Source organism: Phodopus roborovskii, unplaced genomic scaffold, assembly GCF_943737965.1.
Source record: "Phodopus roborovskii unplaced genomic scaffold, PHOROB, whole genome shotgun sequence".
Taxonomy (NCBI): domain Eukaryota; kingdom Metazoa; phylum Chordata; class Mammalia; order Rodentia; family Cricetidae; genus Phodopus; species Phodopus roborovskii.
In genome coordinates this window covers 12,240,236-12,260,834 of record NW_026126448.1, presented here as the reverse complement: position 1 = coordinate 12,260,834, position 20,599 = coordinate 12,240,236, and the positions used below count along the sequence as shown (strand labels likewise).

General features: G+C 42.2%; 1 protein-coding gene across 1 annotated transcript; it reads right to left on the bottom strand.

The window, feature by feature from the left end:
* Nucleotides 1–1,140: 1,140 nt before the first annotated feature.
* On the bottom strand, nt 1,141–20,054 carry Rragc (Ras related GTP binding C). The gene is made up of 7 exons (XM_051188733.1): nt 19,737–20,054; nt 17,228–17,431; nt 16,106–16,305; nt 13,126–13,240; nt 12,301–12,443; nt 7,697–7,845; nt 1,141–2,573 (listed from the first exon to the last, which is right to left on the bottom strand). The coding sequence occupies exons 1-7, from the start codon at nt 19,968–19,970 to the stop codon at nt 2,422–2,424; spliced, it is 1,197 nt and encodes a 398-aa protein (XP_051044690.1). The 5' UTR covers nt 19,971–20,054; the 3' UTR covers nt 1,141–2,421.
* Nucleotides 20,055–20,599: the final 545 nt, after the last annotated feature.

Sequence of the window (20,599 nt, the reverse complement as noted above, 5' to 3'; positions counted from 1 at the left end):
CTAGAACTATGTACAACAGGCTGCTTCAAACTTTCATTGATTCTCCTGCCTTGGAGCTTTAAACTATGCTTTTTTTTTTTTTGTAAAGTCATATCAGTTGTGGAGGGTGGGAAGGTGCTTAAACTCTTGGCTTATGTGACCCTTCTGACCCTGAGTAGCTAAGGCCACATGTGCATGTCACAACAGTTGTGCTATGCAAATCTTGAAGCAGTATCTGCAACCCTAGGCGGGAAGCAAATGAGTACAGATGCTAGGCTGGAGTGCATGCTCTCCTCTGCCACCAGCTGCATCTATGTTTGGCCACCTGGGTTTACAGCTGTGGCTTGGCTTAGGTATGAGGAAGGACATGCCTTGGAGTTCAAGGTACATAGCACCCTATCCACAGCTCTCAGCAAGGTTCTCTACCATCCTGACCTGTTGCCGCTGTGTCTAACAGGAAATAGATATATTTAATAAACTTTTTTCCCCAGACATGTTTGTGACTTCTATTATAAAGTTTCAAAACTTAGCTTCTAAATTGGCCAAATTAAGAAAATAAACATCCTTCAAAAAATATTTCTTCTGGTTAATGAGTATTTCTTCAGTCAGCTTAGGCTCACCTATGTTTTTATGTAAATCTGATATGCAGAGGTTATTAATGAGTACCTAGGAGACTTGATACCATGGTTTTAGGGGTTCTCTTACATTTATTGTTAGGTAGTAAAGGCATATGTGCACTACAGTGTATGTGCAGAATTTAAAGGACAACTTTGCATGTGTGTTCTTGCCTTCTGCCATATGGATCCTAAGGGTTGAACTTAGGTCATCAGGCTTGGTTTCAACAGCCGAGTCATCTCACCCACTGTCTTCTACTCCTGCTCCACTTCGTAGTCTCCTTACCCTCAGCTTGGAGGTAATGCACAAGCCATGCCAGGCTCTGGACACTTCCACTACCAGTGGGACTGTTGACATAAAAGCCCAAATCCTAACACATTCTCATACCTCCTACCCCATAGCAGAAATGAGCCATGGAAATGACATCAAGACAGAACCTGAAAGTCCTGAAACAGAAGGAATGGTAACCATGGCAGTAACAGCAAGAACTGCTAAGAGAGGATCCACCACATCTAACCAACTAAGCACTCTCAAACACAAGGAAAACTTTTTGGAGTAAATACATTTATTGATACCCATTTTTACATATAGTTCAATGAAATAATCTATAAATATAAAAGCATTTTTCCTTTGGATATCACCATGGTCCATGTAAATACTCAACAGTCAGTCATCTGCAGGAAGCGCTCCAAGTCTCACTGCTAGGTTACAGACCTGAGTACGTTACTCAACAGCGGCGCTGATGCACTCAAGTGGCCCAGTGGCTTTGGAATGTGACTACTGGGCATGTGCAGTTATGAAAATGAGTAAGTCTAAATCAATGGGAAAGGTATCAGCCATGAACAAGAGAAACAATTATGAATTCATATCCTAGGCAAAGGAAAGTACCACAGATGACACTTGGTGTCAGAATACCAGAAACAGGGTATGTAAAATAACAAACACTGTCCCATTGAACCACAGTGGGCAGTCCACCAGAGCCTTTTGGTCATCTGTGGTCAAAAAACAATTCTTAAAGAGCTTACACAGCATAGAATAAAAGGCATGGCATCAAAATTAAAGAAAAGTGAGCTAAGTACTTCAGTGACATAATGAGTTTGTCCCCTCACTGTAGGGAATTGTGGGGAGGACCTTTCTGTCTTAATTCCCTTTGTTACATTATGCATGATCATGATCAAATGAAGAGAGTGCATCATGTGCCACCCAAAACACAGTTGTGGAAATTCTCTCATTTCAGTTTTCTCCTCTACACATCCAGGGAACGGATGCAGCCCTTGCTGAGCCTGGCGCTCTCTCTCTCTCCCCTGATGCCGAGCACACCTCCTCTTTTCTTCAGGACAAACACAGAAACATCCTTTGCTGCATCTTCTGAGGTCTGAGAGGTACAGTGAGATCTGAGCTCTGAGAGGCAGTGTTAGAACATAAGCAAAGCAAGGTCTTTAGACACTACTCAAGTGAAAGCCTAAAGAAAGCGTATAAAACTCGGTTTTCCTATTGTTTTAGGCTGGAATTGACAGCAACATTCACTGGTAAAGATGGATAACTGGTATCACCTCCAGGTCCAAATTACTCCAACTATTTAAGGTAGGACCCAAAGAGAAGAAAGACACACTGAGTTCTGAGTTCTCTGTAATTCTTTTGTGCCGTAGTTTAAAGAGATAGTAGCTTCAGGTGCACAGAGCCAGCCGAAGAGCTTTCATCTAAGCGAGAACTCCACCATCATCTCCAGACTCCCATAGGCAGCAGCTCCCGTGTCCTGCAGCACATGGCATCTGACCCTGGAGTGAGGAGTGAGCTGGCACTGGGCCTCAATTGCTGAGATTCACACTAGATGGCATTCCTCGGCGTGCCATTGTGTGCCAATGCTTTCAGGCTCGGGGCACTGGTCTGGTGACTGCAGCTCCTGTGAGAAGTCACACCCACCTCAAACACCTCGTGGATAGCTTTTCGAAAACAGTGGAAGTTGTAGTCTATCAAACCTGCGAGAGAGAGAAAGAACCTGTCTACTTAATGTTAACTGTGAAGCTCTCTGCTATCTGAAATTCTCCACATTGCAATCAGGGTAAAGCAAGAACTCAGCTGCTAACACTATTACCTTTAAGACAGGAGTGGACAGGAAGGGCTGATAATCTAACAATCAAATAGGGCCGGCAATGGTGGCACACACCTTTAATACCAGCACTAGGGAGGCAGAGGCAGGCGGATCTCTGTTTAAGGCCAGCCTGGTCTACAAAGCTAGTTCCAGAATAGCCAGAGCTATTACACAGAGAAACCCTGCCGCTAAAAACCATTAAAAATTTTTTTTTTAAAAAATCAAGTGGGAAGGTAGATACATTAATGCAATCTGAATCAGAGTAAAATTCTTTCTACGAACAAACTGCCCAGAAGAGCAGTTAGTGAGGTCTGCAGGAAGCAGGCAGGATGCACAGGCACAAGCTCAGCAGGGTTCCTGCAGCCTGTGCTCATCTTCAGGAGGGGAGACTCCTTTCCATCTGTTTTTGGAACTGCTGAACAACCACCTAAGAGTTTGGGTGAACAAAGGTTTCTCTTGTGAGAGAAAGGCAGGTTGACATTTTCCCCCTTCATCTTTACATGTGGAACCCCAATTCTGAACAAGCAGCAGATATTGAGCTTAAAGCATTCCACTTCCCAGCCTCCCCTGAACTATATAGAGGCACTAGGCTTGAAATCCTAAAATGCCCAAACTGAACAGCTAGCTCTTTAATTCTTAAAACCACCATATATACCCACCAGCACAGGAAGACTATCCCACCTATACTTGTCCATATCAAACACTAAAAAGCACTGTGTGGCCTATCTAGACATTATGTGACCTTAAAGTAATCTATAGTGGACTGGATAAGTCAGGATAGCGGAAGTATGTGTCAAAAGAAGCTGCATCAGTCCACAATTTCAAGCATATGCTAGCTGGGGCAGAAAGCCAAAATACAACAAATCAAAACAATCTGCCAACTAAATACGTCCACAGAAGGGAGAGCTAAATGCAGGCAGGGCAAAGCTGGCAGTGAAAACTTCATGGATGAGGCTGAACTTTGGATATACTGGCTAGATTTCAATAAGTTCTCTTACTTTTGTACATGTGCACACATATACACAAATAAATTCAATGTAACAGAAACAAGTTACCAAAGAAACCTGAATGTCTACAAAAAGGTGCTTGCCATGATAAGATATCTGTTCTAATTGACGACCAAATATGTAAAAGTATCATTTCATACCTACAAAACAGTATGAAAACACCCTCACAGTACTGTGAGGGGGTAAATGGTAAAGCCACTAGGAGAGTCCTTTGTAAATGTGTCTATCCATTCCATTCCTGCATACTCACCCTAGAGACAAAAGACTCATGTGCAAAGCAAATCTGTTCATGGGCATTGGCCTTGGTTTAGGGTTTGTTGCTGTTACTATTGTTTGTTCATTTTTTTGAGGCACTCTTTCATGCAGCACAGGCTGGTCTCAAACCCATTAAGCAGCCAAGGATAATCTTAAACTCCTGACCCTGCCTCCATCTCCAAAGTGCTGGGATTATAAGTGTGTACCACCATACCCAGTTTATGTGGTCCTAGGGATTGTGAACCCAGAGCCTCCTACATGCTACACAAACACTCTTAACAATGAAGCTACATCTTCAGCCTGCTTTGTTTCATCACAGAATCTTGTTTTACAGTCCTAGTGTGCTGGCTAGTTTCATGTCACTTGACACAAGTAGGTCATCTGGAAAGAGGGAATTTCATAAGAAAATGCTGCCTCGCTTTCTTGATTGATGATTGAGGGGGAGGGCCCAGCCTTTATGGGTGGTGCCATCCCTGGGTTAGTGGTCCTGGGTTCTATAAGAAAGCAGGCTGAGCAAGCCAGGGGAAGCAAACTGCTGCTCCCCTCAATGGCCTCTGCATCTGCTCCTGCCTTCATGTTCCTGCCCTGATTCTCTCATCGATGAACTGTGATTGTAACTGTAAGATGAAATAAAATTTCCTCCCAAAGCTGTTTATGGTCATGGTGTTTGATCACAGCAACAGAAACCCTAAGACACTAGCTGGCCTCAAACATACAACAATCCTGTTTCTGCCTTTCAAGTGCTGGGACTAAAGATATGAGCCATCATATATGGCTAATCCATGGGTATTTTTCACAAAATTAATTGTATCTTAAAACAATCTAAATGAGTGCCAGGCAATGGTGGCACATGCCTGTAATCCCAGCACTCAGGAGGCAGAGGCAGGTGGATTTCTGAGGCCAGCCTTGTCTACAAAGTGAGTTCCAGGACAGCCAGAGTGGTTACAGAGAAACCCTATCTTGAAACAGTTAAAAAGAAAGGAAGGAAGGAAGGAAGGAAGGAAGGAAGGAAGGAAGGAAGGAAGGAAGGAAGGACAAAATCTAAATGTCTAGCAACAAAAATAAACTTCAATATGCAAACAGTGGGAAATATCAAAAAATAAACTTGAACAAGAAGAAAAACTAACTTCAATTTAGTATCATTTGCATACTATTGAAATAAAAGAGTAAATTATACATAGGAAAAATAAAATACACAACACCAAAAAAGGGATGTAGATTAAAAAAAAAAAAAAAATACAGAAAACTGCAGTTGAATGTCGTGTTTGCTCTTTTAACTCTGTGTATATGTGTGTGGGTGTGTGCACCTGACAGAGTGCCCACGAGGCCAGGAGGCATCAGATCCTGGAGCTATACTTACAGGTGGTTGTGAGCCACTCCACCTGGCTGCTACAGCCATCTGATTGAGCAGGAGGTGATCTTAACCACTGAACTACCTCCTAGACAACACATTGGTTCTTAAGGTCAAAAGTAAATACACATGTTTTGCTTAATATGGAAAATATTTTATATATAAATATTTCTTTTAAGGCACAGACATAAAAATGGGATTTTCTTTCTTTTCTTTTTCTGAGACAGGGTTTCTTTATGTAACAGCCCTACCTGTCCTGGAACTCTAATTCTCAGGAGGCAGAGGCAGGCATATCTCTGTGAATTCGAGGCCCAGCCTGGGCAGTCTATAAAGTGAGTTCCAGGACAGCCAGGGCAGTTACAGAGAAACCCTGTCTTGAAAAAGCCAGAAGGGAGAAAGAGAGCGAGAGAGTGAGAGAGCAAAAGAGAGGGAAGGAGGGAGGGAAAAAATTCAATGTGAGCAATGCAGAAGAATGAAAAAAGAAGACCATGAAATCCCATCTATGGAACAACCTACAAAGGAATCTTAAAACACCAATTACCTGACCACAAGCCATTGAAGTTTGAACATAAGAAAAATGGCATAACACATGTCAGAAGCAGGGGAGGAAAGAGTCAGAAAGGAAAAGAAGATGGGGGGGGTTCACCATCAATCAATGATGACTGGCCACAACACTGGCAAATACTGAAGTGGAGATGTCTCACTATTGGTACTAGAACGACATCCAGAAAGTTGCAGGTGTAATTTTTTTTTTCACTCAAAATGGACAAAAGCACTTCCCAAGTAAGCCTAACAACCTAAATTCAATCCCGGGAGCCCACAGTAGGCAAGAACAAACTCTCAAGCCATGAAGTGGAGAAGCTGTCCTAAAGAGTAATAATTAAGTAAAAAGATTTGACTCTGAAGAACACAGGATTAAGAACAAAGAAAACCAGCCAGAAGGAAACAGGAGACAGAAAAATATACAAGGTGACCCAAAGAAGAAAGCTGTGACCAAGGAAGGACTGGCAGCCACATGATCTAGAAGACTAAAGAGCCTGCAGAGTAAGAGAGGCCATCGAATGCAGCAAGAGGAGATAGCTGAGAACTGGTTTAGATGGGAAACAAACCACAGGCAAGAAGAGCCAACAAAGGAGGAAAAGGGGATGGATGGGATTTTAAAAAACAAAAACAAAAACTTGATTTAAAGCACAAGATTAAAAGGAAACAGAGGACTGGAGGGATAGCTCAGCCATTAAAGATGAGGCTCACAACCAAAAATATAAAAGGAAAGAGAATGTCTGGGCTACATGTAGACAGAAGGTATGGAAGTATTTAAACTGATGTGTAAGATAGCCATTAGCATTATGGTGCAATACTTCAAGAACCTGAGAAATCATAACCAAAAATGTAACTTAAGAACAGATTTTTAGCTGGGTGTGGTGGCCCATGCTTTTAATACCAGCATTCACTAGGCAGGTGGGTTTCTGTGAGTTCAAAGATGGCCTGGTCTACATAACAAGTTCCAGAACATCCAGAGCTATATCATAGAGACCCTGTCTCAAAAACAAAGCAACAGTCAAAGAACAACTCTTTAGGCTGGAGATATGGCTCAGAGATTAAGAGCTCTGGCTGCTCTTCCAAAGGACCAGGATTTGATTTACAGTAGACACATGGTGGCTACAACCATCTATAACTCCAGTTCCAGGGCATCTGACACTTTCTTCTGGCCTCTGTGGGCAATGCATACAAATGGTTCACAAATATACATTCAAGCAAAATAATAAAAACTAAAAAACAACTCTTTGGGGCCTAGAGAAATGGCTCAACAGTTAAGAGTGCTTGCTGTTCTTGCAGAAGACCCAAGTTTGGTTGCCAGCACTCAATGATGGCTCAAAACCACCTATAGCTCCAGTGTTCCAGGGGATCTGATAGCCTCTTTTGCCCACTTCAGGCTTCTACACCCATGTAGTATACATACATACACTCGGGCATACACATATACATATAAAATAATAAGTAAGTCCTTTTTTGTTGTTGTTTTGGTTTTGTTTTCTAAAACAATGTTTCTCTATGTAGCTCTGGCTGCCCTGGAACTAGCTCTATAGACCAGGCTGGCCTGAAACTCACAGGGATCTGCCTGTCTCTGCCTCCTGAGTGCTGGGACTAAAGGTGTGTGCTACCACCACAGGCTTTCTTTTTAATGATGGCTCACAGCATCCTGTAACTCCAGTTCCTGGGTATCCAATGCCTTCTGGCATCCACTGGCACTGCAGTACATAAACATACACTCAGTGGCACAGGTGCACGCAGACCTGGACACACACATACAGCAAAAAATTAAATTTTTAAAAAGGAACAAAATTTAAACAATGAATAATAAATATGGGCAGCTTTTTTTAAAAAAAGCTTCATTACCTTTGCGTTCAAAGCTTTCTTCCCTAAGAATGCAAACCAGTGCCAAAAACTTAGTGACTTCCTTTAAATAAAGGACAGTTGTATTATTCAGCTTGATAATGGCCATCGATTCTTTGTCATAAGCACTTCCACTTCCATCTTCCTTTAATCTATTTTAAAAGAAAGCACCATTTATTATAAATTTCCCAACAAGACATTGTATACAGGAGCAAACCTTTCTACCCCATCCCCAAAGGTTTTTTTGAGAAGGAACAATACTGCCTTAAATACACTGAGACAGCCATCACCTAGGGTATTCCTAACACAACCCCGGAGCTTCTGGTAACAGCAAAGCTGTGCACATCCCTCTGTCACCACTGGACTCAAGCATTTGGAGACAAAGGTGATAATGTAGCTCTGACCACTGACATGTCCAACATCATGCTGGCCACTCACCTGCCCAGACTGTGCTCTGCAGGCTCAGCTGAGGGCCTCCTCTCCCACTTCCCTCAAGCTACATGACCACCCAGGACCTGTCACCACCTCAGCCAGGTACTGTAGGGCATATTCTACATGCCAATCCCAGCACACCCTTTCTCAGACATCTTTTGTTGTTTTCAAATTAATAAAGTTTACAGAAGACCAGTCCCAGCCAGAGAGAGGTAGAATTATTTAAAAGTCAACAACTTTTAAATGGAGTTTGAGGGCTGGTGAGGCAGCTTATCAGGTAAAGGAGTCTGCTGCCAAGCCTAACCACTGGAGTTCGATCCACAAGTGGAAAGAAACACCGACATGACTCCCCCAAGTCTGACCTCCACATGTAGTACTATAGCATGCATACACCTGTGCCTGAGGGCTGGAAGGATGGCCTACTAGCTAAAGAACTTACTGCTCTTCTAGAGGACCCAGGTTTGGTTCCCAGCACACACATCAGACAGCAGGGAATCTCAACGTTCCAGTCTCAGCAATCTGATGTGCTCTCTGACCTCTGAGGGGTACACATACATGGTGCACAAAAACGCATGCAGGTGCACAGACACATGCTCATAATAAACAAACAAATCTTAAAAGAAGTACTGTTGCTTTCCAAAGGAGGAGGAAAGGCACCAGCACCAAAGAGTCTGAGGGAAGAAAATGGAAAATTCAAAGCCAGCCTGTTTTAAAGAGACAGAAAAAGCAATTCAAAAACCTTGTTTAAAAAAAAAAAGTGAAGGACACATACTAAGAAGGAAATACTACCAACAGGTACCTGGAAGGAAACAATGTTTCCCTCTTATTTTCTCATGTTTACCATCTCATGTATTGTTTTCATGAAGGAAGGCTTAGTTTTTAAATTGCTCTAAATTCTATAGCTTACCTTTTCATGCATTAATTTGATTCTCACAAAAATCCAGAGAATTGTTACTATTGCACTATTTAGCCACTTAACTGGTGTGTGTGTGTGTTAAACATAGTAATCCAAATACAAAATTATGCCCATTTTAAAGTCCTAAAACTCTAATTCACAACAAGTAAAAATATATTTGGCAAGGTCTGGGCTCAAACTTAGGGTTTTAATTTAATCCCAAGCAGTTTCCAATATCAAAGCAATAGGGAAGTCTGAGCCACGTGCTTTATGTGTATAAAAAGAAACTGCTTCCTTCTGGTGGGAGAAGAGGAAATGCAGTGCTCTGTACTGTCAGCTGATAGCCAGAGGTCAAGGAGATCCTATTCTATGCCACACAGGAAGTGAGAGCAGGCACCAGCTGACAACAAGCAATACAGACATACATGGACATCTGTGGATGGACCCACATGATTCGAGTTACACACTAACATGAGAAAGTTATGTCATGTAAGCTTGATGACCTGAGCTGAATTCCTGGAACCCACATTAAGGTAAAATAGAGAAGTAACTCCACAAAGTTGTCCTCTGACCTTCATGTGTGCTACAATTCACGTGCGGACATGTGTACGCACAATCTTTTTAATTGAAAAGAACATTAAATGTACATTCTTGGCTGGGGACACAGTTTTGTGAGCACGAACTTGCTTAGCTAATACAAATTATGGGGGCTGAGAGAACAAGAGGCATCTAGACAGCTATTTATGTCTAAATTAGACAGATTTTGATGAATAATCAAGTTAAATAAAATATGCTAATTACCTTAAAAAGCAGACTCAAAATTTACAGGGTTTTTTTGTTTTTGTTTTAGGGATACAGCTAACTTCCACACCCACATAAAACAGGTGTGTGTGCTGATGAACACCTATAATCCTAGCACTTTGGAGACAGGAGGATTAGAAGTCCAAGGTTATCCTCTAATATATGTCAAGTCTGAGGCTAGCCCAGACTTGGGAATCTGTCTCAAAAGAAACAAAAACAAAAAAAAAAAAAAGACTTTTTAAAAGCAAGTATGCTTATCTGAATTTTAGTCACAATAGGTCCAAGCAGAAGCAGGAAGGTCACAGCCAAGAGGAAGCAGATTTAGAAGCAACACACCCTAAAGGGGTTCAGTTGAGAGGAAAGGGAACCTGGCTAGTGCTGAAATTCTCAATGAAAAGACTAGCAGGTATCCTTAGATAAAATGAATGCCAACTATCAAATACAGTTCTCCTGTGACGCATCAGTATCTTATACATTCATGCCCACTTACATGGGATGCATGGAACACAGCAGACTTCAAACCTTCCCTCATATTTATTTGTACTGATACAGCTTGCAAATGAAAGCTCTAAAATATGAAAATTGATTATAGTTTAAAAACCAGGTGACAGGGCCAGAGAGATGGCTCAGCTTGTAAAACACTGGCTGCACTAGCCTGACATCACAGCTGAATGAAGCAATTGGAAAGGTGGAGAAAGGAGGTTCAGCACAGAAGGACCAATTGAGTCTGGAGTCCACGGTACATAAAAAACAATTGAGACCCTGTCTCAACAAAGCAGAAGGTTGAGAACCCACACCCAAAAGAGGTCATCCCATCTTCACTTAAGCACCATGGAGGACAAACACATAAAATAAACAAGTTTGAAAAATGTAAAGCTAGCTTATAAAATTTTGACTAGTTTTCTTTTTTTAAAGCAACATGTACTAACCATCTTATTTTTAAGAATGGAAAACACTGAATTAAGTAACAGACCACCTCACTTTTATTACAGAAAGTAGAACAAAAGACAGCATATAATCAGTGAGAACAGACAAATATAGACAAGGTAAGGTATTCTATAGTCACAGGCAGCTGAAGGAAGTCACCAACAGGATGGGTAGGTGAATTAGAAAGCACACATGCTGAAAGCAGCCTGGCATTCTAATGCTAATACACAGAGGAGAGAGGGCTAGTCTACAAAATCATCTGGTTTTGGTGTTTTCTTAGTCTCTACATAGAGTTTATGGAATGTCTATCTAAGCACCTGTATTTGAGAGACTTATTTCAGAAATCACATGTATGAATCAAATATTTTATGTGCAAGTCCTTCTAAAAACTAAAATTATGATTTTTTTACTTGTTTGTTTGAGACAGGGTTTCACTGATGACATAGCCCTGGCTGTTCCAGAACTCACTCTGTATAGTAGGCTGGCCTCAAACTCAAAGATCCGACTGCCTTTGCCTTCCAATTGCTGGGATTAAAGGTGTGCATCACCATGCCCAACTAAAATCTTATTTGTTTTTTAAGACACTATTAAGATTAAGAATACCAGCCAAAGCTGAGCAGACATGGGAAGATATCTGTGAGTTTAAGGCCAATCTGGTCTACATAGTGAGTTCTAGGCCAGCCAGGGCTACATATTGAAACCATAGAAAGAAAGAAAGAAAGGAAGGAAGGAAGGAAGGAAGGAAGGAAGGAAGGAAGGAAGGAAGGAAGGAAATGAAAGAAAAAGAAAGAAAGAAAAAAAGAAAGAAAGAAAGAAAAGAAAGTCCCTCATTCCATGGAACCTGAGTTTAAATTAGGAAGTGGCATTTACTCAGACCATTTTAGTGTGCTTTATTTACTACTGTTTGGTTCGATAGATAGGGCTACCTTCAACTTCTGATCCTCCCAAGAGCTGAGATTCTACAGATGAACATGGCCTCACACCTGGCTGTTCAGACCATCTTGGGAAGAGTTTGAGACAGGGTCTCAATTTGTAGCCCTGGCTAGCATGGAATTCACTATGTAGACCAAGCTATCCTCAAACTCACAGAAATCTGCTTGGTCCCCAGACCATTTTAAATAACTTACTCTAGTGGGTTCTTTTGTTTAAATCTTGCCAAGTGCCAAGAAAGAGAAAATGATACAAAGTCCTTTCTGAAGGTCCAGCTTACAGAGACATCATGTTCTCAGCTGGCACACGTGTTCTAAACAATCCCACTTCAGGCTGATGAAATGGCACAGTGGGCAAGGGTACTTGCCACCAAGCCTGACAACCTGAGATCTATCACCCAGACCAAAATAGTAGAAAGAATCAACTCCCCAAAGCTGTCCTCTGACCACAACCTAGGTAGTACTACAATCACACTCACACATTTATAACCACACATATGATAAGTAAATAAATGTAATTTTAAAAATAAAAAATTCTCATTTCATTCAGTATAAGCCAGAGGTAGGAATTGGGTAAGTTTTCCACCTATCTGGGATCTTGCAGAGATGTGTAAAGCACTTACCCATATATACAAGACACATCAATTACAACATCAATCATGTCACAGCAAAGTTCATAAGACTGCATATCCACAGGGGAACTGTCTGTTGCAATGTAGATTTTGCTGACAACATCAAAGAGAAAAGCTTTTTCAATACCTGAATTCTTGAAAAAACAAAATTGGGTAAGTGTTCAGTTTCTTTTAGGAATCACAATACGCAATTTTTCATAGACCTTAAATTCCTAAAAAATATTCTTAATTTTAAAAGTAACATTCTCCATATTTTGTTCTTATCTTTTTTTTTTTTTTTTATGGTTCTGGGATATTGAATGTAGGGTTCAATAAATGTTCTACCAATGAACTCTACTCCAACCTTTCACATCACCTTTAATATACAATTAAACACCAAAAATAAATGATGTTTGGTTGGGAGACTTTAGGCAGAGCTTTACAATCCTTCTACCTTTACCTTGTGTGATGGGATTACAGGTGTACAATACCACATCCAGCAGGAAGTCATTATTAATTATTACGTGTGTGTGTGTGTGTGTGTGTGTGTTGCTAGAAACTGATCCTATGACTTTTCACATGCTAAGCAGTGCTCTGCCACAAAGCTATATCCCAGATGTTATGAAGAAGCTTATAATTAAAGAAGTACAGGGAACTTTACCTAAAAGACCAAAAAAAAAAAAAAAAAAAAAAACAGAATAAAACAAATTAAACTATACTTTATGCTATTATTTATCTTACATGATGAGTCACTGATTTTTATTTTGGAGAATTAAATGCAAACACATTTAACAATGATAAAATTGGAAATTATTTAAAAGTAAACAGTTCACTTACTGATATAAAGATATTTAATAGATTTTCCAAAGTTGGTAGTTGTGGAATGAGTTTCTGAACCACCTTACTGAAGGCTTCAAATATTGAGTGGTCATAGATGCTAGTCAAATAAAAGCTGAAAAAAATACAAAACAGGATGGTTATTTCATAAAATAAGTTCAGTAACTACTATCACAATGCCTTAAATTTCAAGTTCCTTAACTTTCAAATATACCCGTCTACTAGTCTCACCATTTCTGATAATAAGACCATTTCTCAACCTGGTCATGCCAATCACCCTCTTTGCTGCATTACACAGAAGGTAACTGAGGGAGAACCCAAGAGAAACCCAGAGGGCCACATAAGCTTTGCAACCCAACCCTTAAAGCTTACTTCCCAAGCACAAAACTGAGACAAAAGTCAAGACCAAAACTGAAGGTAGAGACAGGGCCATTTGTTTTTATTTACCTTGGCTTTTTTAGACAAAGCAGCATAGAGACAGGCTGGCTTCAAACTCTATATAGCTGAGAATGACCCTGATTTTCTCATCTTCCTGCTTCTCCCTCCCTGAGTAAAGCTGGGATTACAGGCTTTTGTCACCACACCCAGCAGTGGCATTAATAAATAATACAATTCCAATGTCTACTAAAATGTTACCTCAAAAACTTCTTTCCTGACGCCACGGTAATATAAGCCTGTAATCCCAAGCACTTGGAAAGAGGCAAGTGGATCTCTGTGAGTTTGAGGCCAGCCTGGTCTACACAGCAGAGCTCCAGGGCTATACAATTAGATCCTGTTATTTCCTCTCCTCCATCACCAGCCTACACACATAGTAACCCTGTATCTGCTATCCTTCACAGCACTGGTAAGTACTTAAAACTCCACTATACATTTCTTATGAGCCGTGTCCTCTTCAATAGTAAACTCCAGGAGAAAGGCAGCTGTCATCTCCCTCACAGTTGCCTGAGTGTTCACGAGGATTTGCTGACTAAACAAATTAGTCTGCAGCCACAACACCCTGAAACACCCAACCTCTTCTGAATAAAGAACTACACTGGTCCTTAGGATTAGGTAATTAGCCTAAGGAGGATGGAGGGAGACCTATAAAGAGCAGGAGTTGGACTCCAAATGGACTACAGTAAGGAAATCACATGTAAATTTAACACCACAAATTTGAAAGAGGGGACCCTTAAACACTATGGACAATTCAACCTGCTTTTTTTTCACTGATGACATTTTTCATCATTTAATTGTATTCCTGACATATCTTATATACACATTGCCACATCAGAAATGAGAAACTGTGTTTATACTTTAGAGATGATTTAGAGAAAATTTCAAGACTATAAAGTAAGAACCTAATCAAGAAGGGGCTCTACTCTAGAGGTGAGGTTATCATGTTAGGAAGAGACATTGCAGTGTTTCCTTTAGGCAAAACTTCAGCAAGGTTAGAGTCCTCAGGATCTGTAAGGATTAGAGATGGTTGGGGACAGATAGAATCTGCAAGGCACAGAACATGTTCATAAGATGAGTTCCTAGAAATGCAAAGGCAAGCTGCACATCATCCATAGAACTGCTGGTATAAATAGAGGTTTGGGGTGTGCTCAAGGGTATAATGCTTGCAAAGGGAATGCACAAAGTCCTGGATTCAATCCCAAAACACACATAAATAGTGAAAGCTTGATGTAAAATTCTACTGAGGCTAAGAGGTTTAGTGTAGGCCCTTCTGAGTATAGCTGAGACATGGGATGTGCTGGAGAACTCAACAGTAGCTGACAGCGAGTAGAGGGAATCATAATGGTTCCTTACCAGTACATGCTTTAAATTCCAGGAAAAAAAATATTAACAGATCCCTATAGTTGAGGGCTTTTATGGGATGGCACTTTTATATTCTCTCATAAACATTTATTTACTTTTGCCTTTCAAGACAAGATCTTACTAAGTAGCCTTGGTTGGCTGATTTCAAATTTGCAATGATCCTCCTGCCTCTGCTTCCCAAGGCTGGGATTACAAAGTACAAGACCACACCCAACTCTTATATAGACTCAATTTTATTCTTTTAAAGTATGAATTACCTGTGTTTAGTCTAAGAAAGAGCATCAATGAGATTTTCCCTACAATATTTCCTACAAACTACCCAAAAGATTCTACAGCCTATGTCCACAAATCTTAGGGATAGGACAACTAGCTTGAGCATAGAAGGAAGTTTTTATAATAGAGCAGGGATACGGAAATTACACTTGCATCTCTTCTCTGTTTCCCCTTTAAGCTGTTTTTATGATCAAGGACATCCTCTTATGTACTTGTAAATACTCATTTCTTCCCAATATCACAAAAGATATACAATAACATTCCTCATACACTTTTAGAATACAAATACACAAAATACATGATCACCAATACAAATTAGCTTGCCTTCTTTAGGGTAAGTTCTTAATATTTAACTGTAAACCAGCAGTTCTTCAAATGCAACAGCAGCACTATATAAATGCCAAAAGTGAATCTATCTAACCCCCCAAGTTTCTAAGAAGTCTAAGCTGTTTTAAAAGCTAAGACACACTAGAGTCAGCCCAAACTTGAAAGTGTGCACCTTTGAAAGGCTCTTCCTAAGACATCAACAAGACCCAAACTCAACTTCCACAAAAATTATGACAGATTTCTTGCAAAAGCCAACCGGGGTTAAAAAGTGAAGAAATCAAGAGGGGAGAAGTCCCAAAGCAGACTCATGCCACGAGGAAACAGCCTGATTCCAGTCCCTTGAGATGAAGTTGCAAGATCGCCAATGGAAACACTTCACATGACTTCAATCATCAGGAAAATAAAAAAGGGAAAGTAATTTCTCAGTAACACAAAGCTTACAAAATAGCTTGGAATTCAACAAAGAGATCAAAATGATTACAGAATTGGGGAAGGGCCCACCAGTCACAGAAAGCTGGTGTGTGTAATGACAGAGATGGGAATACATTTACAGGGCTCTCATATCAAACACGCATGTTGTTACCTAAGATGGAGCTTTTCTAGCCCAGCATCTGCAAGGTCATCATTGGCCCTCTGATGAATGTCCCTCTGTGTTTCTATTTTGTGATCATCAGACAGACCATCAACTTTGTGAATAAAAACCTCAAAATTCATGTCTGGGTTAACCTTGTAGGCTTTAGAAACAGTAATGTGAAGTCGTGTTAAAGCCTCCATGTAGTCATCCTGAAAGTCAGAACAAAATATTTTTAACAAGAAATCTTATAAAACACAAGTAACAAGTTAAGAAAGCCTCAAACCACCTCTTTCCCCAACCACAGAAAGTAGGCTACCCTAATTATTCATAAATATTCAGAAATGCTGACATATAACTAGTAAAAAGCTCTTCAATTTCTTTAGAAAATCAAATACCAAGTCAATGCCTGAATTTTTAACGCTGTTACTATAAAGAAATGTACATTTCTTCCCAATAGAACTGTTAAAGTAATCCCAGCTCTGCCATTACGCAAGTTGTTTAAATCTTGACCTCAAGTCAAGTATCTATAAATGGGAATAACTACCCATACCATACTCTGTAAATCAGATCACATATAAGAAAAAACTCACTGCGGAGTTGGCATCACTCCAAAAGCATCTTCTACAATGATTAGCTCAGCTTATATATAATAGGTAAGCTCAAGGGTAGGGATACAGCCCATCCTGCTGACTGCCTACCACATACAGTGGGCCCTCAGCATATCTTGCTAGATTGAACTCAACTTAAACAAATCAGAAAAAATAAAATGGACTCATTCCTCATATTCTTTCTTATATTGTGGCTCCTGATGGGATACTTCGATGGGTGAGGTGACCACTGTAATAGTTAACAAAGCAGTATCTACTATTAACCAATAAGGTAGAAAGCCAATGGTAACTGCTCATTAACGGGGACTCAAGAAATATAAATGACATCTCCTGGAATTGTACAATGGCAGGTCTGCTCCCAAAAAAATCCCTCAGAAGCTGCATGTCTTACACTGTCATGGAATCTATTGTAAAGAGAGAAGCTTCAAGCACATGACAAAGGAAAACAAACAATTTCCCTCTGTTTCTACATCTTTTTGCCACCAGAGAAAAGAAGCACACACACAACTTTCTGCCTAACTACCTGTGCGTCAATGACATATATCAATGCTCCTGTCCCCCTGAAGATCATTTCATAGTCAAAGGTTGGGTCAAAGAAGTCCATCTGTCCAGGAAAGTCCCAAATCTGGAAGTTCACAAAGGAGCTATTGGAAATGTCGTCCTTGTAAATCTTGTTTGTACTTTCCAAAAAGAGAGTCTCATTGGGTGACATCTTATGAAACACCACCTGTTAAGAGAAACAGAAATCATTTCACAACTATTTAACTACAGAATTCATATTAAAAATCCCATGACACTAACTGCAAAACTTTGAAATAAGGTACTAACTAGATGCTAATTTACTGGTACTATCCTTCTACTTCTGACAAAAGACACAAGTTAACTTCCCTTGTCCACTTTAAAGATGAGGTTTCCTTTCACTATTTTAACCACATTACTACTAGTGGATTATGCTGTTTCCATGTATTGGCTTTTCCTTCTCAGTGTTTGTAGTTTTTGATTTTTTTTTTTGGGAGGGAGGGGGTTTTATTTTGAAAAAGGGGTCTTAGCTATGTAGCCCAGACTCAAAATTCAATCCTGTCACCATTGCCTCCTCCAGTACAGAAATTGCCAGGCTCTATTGTGTTTTGTCAAAGATTTAAAACTTGTCAAAACATGCTTTAAGATCATGAATCTGTTCTATATAAAGTTAAAACTTTGTGCTCATTCAAAAATAACACAAATCCCTACCTCGGGCTCTAAGGAACAAGAAAGAAAAGAAAATAGACTGGATCCTGCTCTGAGTTTACAATCTGAAAAGAGGCCGACCGGTAGTCGTCTTTAATCCTGCCCAGCATTCTGTGAGTTTGAGGCCAACCTGGTCTACAGAGTGAGCTCCAGGACAGGCTCCAAAGCTACACTGAGAAGCCCTGTCTCAAAAACAAAACAAACCAACAATCCAAACAGGAGGCTAAGGGAGGGGGACAGAGGCAGCTACATGAGAAAAGAAATGGTAAAGTCAATGAGTCGGTAAGCAAACCAGCAGGGAGCCAGAAATGTAGCACTAGTCTATATCCATAAAGCCCAACCACCAAGTAAAACTTAGCAATGGTGGCTCACACCTGCAAACTCAGCCCTGGGGAGGTAGACTCAGGATCAAAAATTCAACCAAGGCCAGCCTGAGATGGGATGAGATAGAGGGATAGAGGGAAGGAGGGAGGGAGGGAGGGAGAGAAAGAGGAAGAGAGAGAACCAGCAGGGTTGGAGATGTAGCTTTAGCTTTTGCCTGACACAATCCTATAATACAGCATCTCAGTGTTAACTTGGAAGAGAGAAAAAGCCCTTACAAGCTTCATGGTGGTAGTTTGCTTATCTAACAAGTAAGGCCAAGTGTTCAAGCCTACATATACTGCCTACACTCTTCCCCCCCAAAAGCCCAACTTTTGTCACAGATAAGAGAAGTAAGGTAAATAAAACAGTCTAGCATAGGCAGGGGAGAGGGTAGCTCCTTTTTTAAAAAGGCCGCATCCACAAAATACCAAAGATTTGGATAAACCTTTGTGTCAGGGTAGTAACAGGGAAAGCCCGGGTGTTGGCAAAGCAAGTTTTATCAGAAGTTCGATGTTTGTTGAAATAAGTCAACCCTGCCACTCTGATCAGTGTTGGCACACACCTTTAATCCTAGCACTTGTGAGGCAAAGGCAGGTGGATCACTGAGTTTCAGGCCAGCCTGGTCTACAGAGCGAGTGCCAGGACTATCACACAGAGAAACCCTGAGAGACCCTGTCTCGGAAAACAAAACAAACAAACAAAAATTTAAAAAAAAAAAAAAAAAAAAAAAAAAAAGCTCAACCCTGTCCCTATTTCCGTGTTCACCAAAAATAAAAAGTCTATTCGGATCCAAGGTAAACGCACTGATGTCCGAATTCATGCAAAACACTTATCTCCAAAAATCTTTGTGACCAGTTACAAGAGACTGTCACCTGTAACTGCAATCACCAGTCGACCAGAACTAAATAAAGTAGGTGCAGTAATGGGACCCTCCCCCAAATAAACGTTAGAGAAGTTCTTCAACAGACTAATAACAAAAGGTACTTCGATGCTCAGTCTTTGCCACAACTCTTTCTGGCGCTGCTGCGGCCCAGAGCTTGGGAGGGGACCCCTGCAAACTCGGTTCACCTAAGTGAGGTGCTGCGGGAGAGCACGCTCACCAAGTTCTCCACGTGAGAACTGGAGAGGGTAGTCGGTTTCCTCAACGCCACAGGGGCTACGACCCAGAGGGCGGAGACCTAGGGCGGTGCCCAGCACCTGCCTCCACCCTCCAGCCAGCGTCGCCTCCTCGCTCGCCCCGCTCGCCCCTCGGCCGGCAGAGTCGGACGCGAAGGCCCAGTTCGGGGACCCTGAGCGTGTCGCGCCCAAGCTCTGCGCTCGCAGGCGTGGACCGAGCGCCGGGACGCTGGGCCAGGCCGCCACCCTCTTCGGGCCTCCCCGGCGGCCGCCACCTGAGCGCCGCGGGCCGAGCGAGGGCGGGAGGCCCGGCGCGGGGCGCTCACCTTCTGGATGGAGGACTTGCCGCTGCGCCGCAGTCCCATGAGTAGGATCCTTGGCTTGGAGCTGTCAGCGCCGCCCGGGCCGCAGCCACCGCCGGCCCCCGCGCCACCACCGCCGCCCGCCGCTGCCTCCTCTTCCTCCTCCTCCACACCGTAGCCGAAGTCCTTGGGGAACGAGTCGGCTGCTCCGTAACTGCCGGCCAGGGGCGCCTCCTCCGCCCCGTACTGCAGGGACATGGTGCTGGACCGCCGCCGCCCGCGCCCTGACAGGCCAGGCCAGGCCAGGCCGCCGCCTCCCCCTGCCGCCGCTGTTGCCGCCGCCCCCGGCAGCAGCCGCCGCCGCTGGACCCGCCCCCAAACCCGGCCCTGATTGGACTACCGCCAAGCTTCGGCTCCTTATTGGCTGGGCCGGGTGCCACTCTGGAGCAGCAGGGAAGGTGGTGTGCATCACGTGCCTGGAATCACCTGACTAGTAGCGGCTGATGGGGGTGGGGGGAGGAGGAGTCACGAGGAGATCGACCCAGCCGCGCCTCTCGTCGAGCTCCGGGCCTTCGCCCTGGGCGCATCCCTCACGCACCTCGGCCTGCCCTGCGCGCGCCGAGCTGCTCCCCGCTCCCCGCCTCCTTCTGGGCTCCGAAAGCACCGCAGGGAAGATGCTTCTGGGCGTCTGGGTAAGAATTCATTGCACCCCCTCCTCCTCCGGTTGCAGCTACCCAGCCAGTATTTATATGATGCCTGCCAGGTCCTGGGTACCACCAGGAGGGCACTCGAAACTGAAACAGAATTGTCCCTGCCTGCCCTCGAGCTGCTTGAAGGTTAAAAGAGATTGGACATCTGTTTAAGTATACTCAGGACAGGTTTTATGC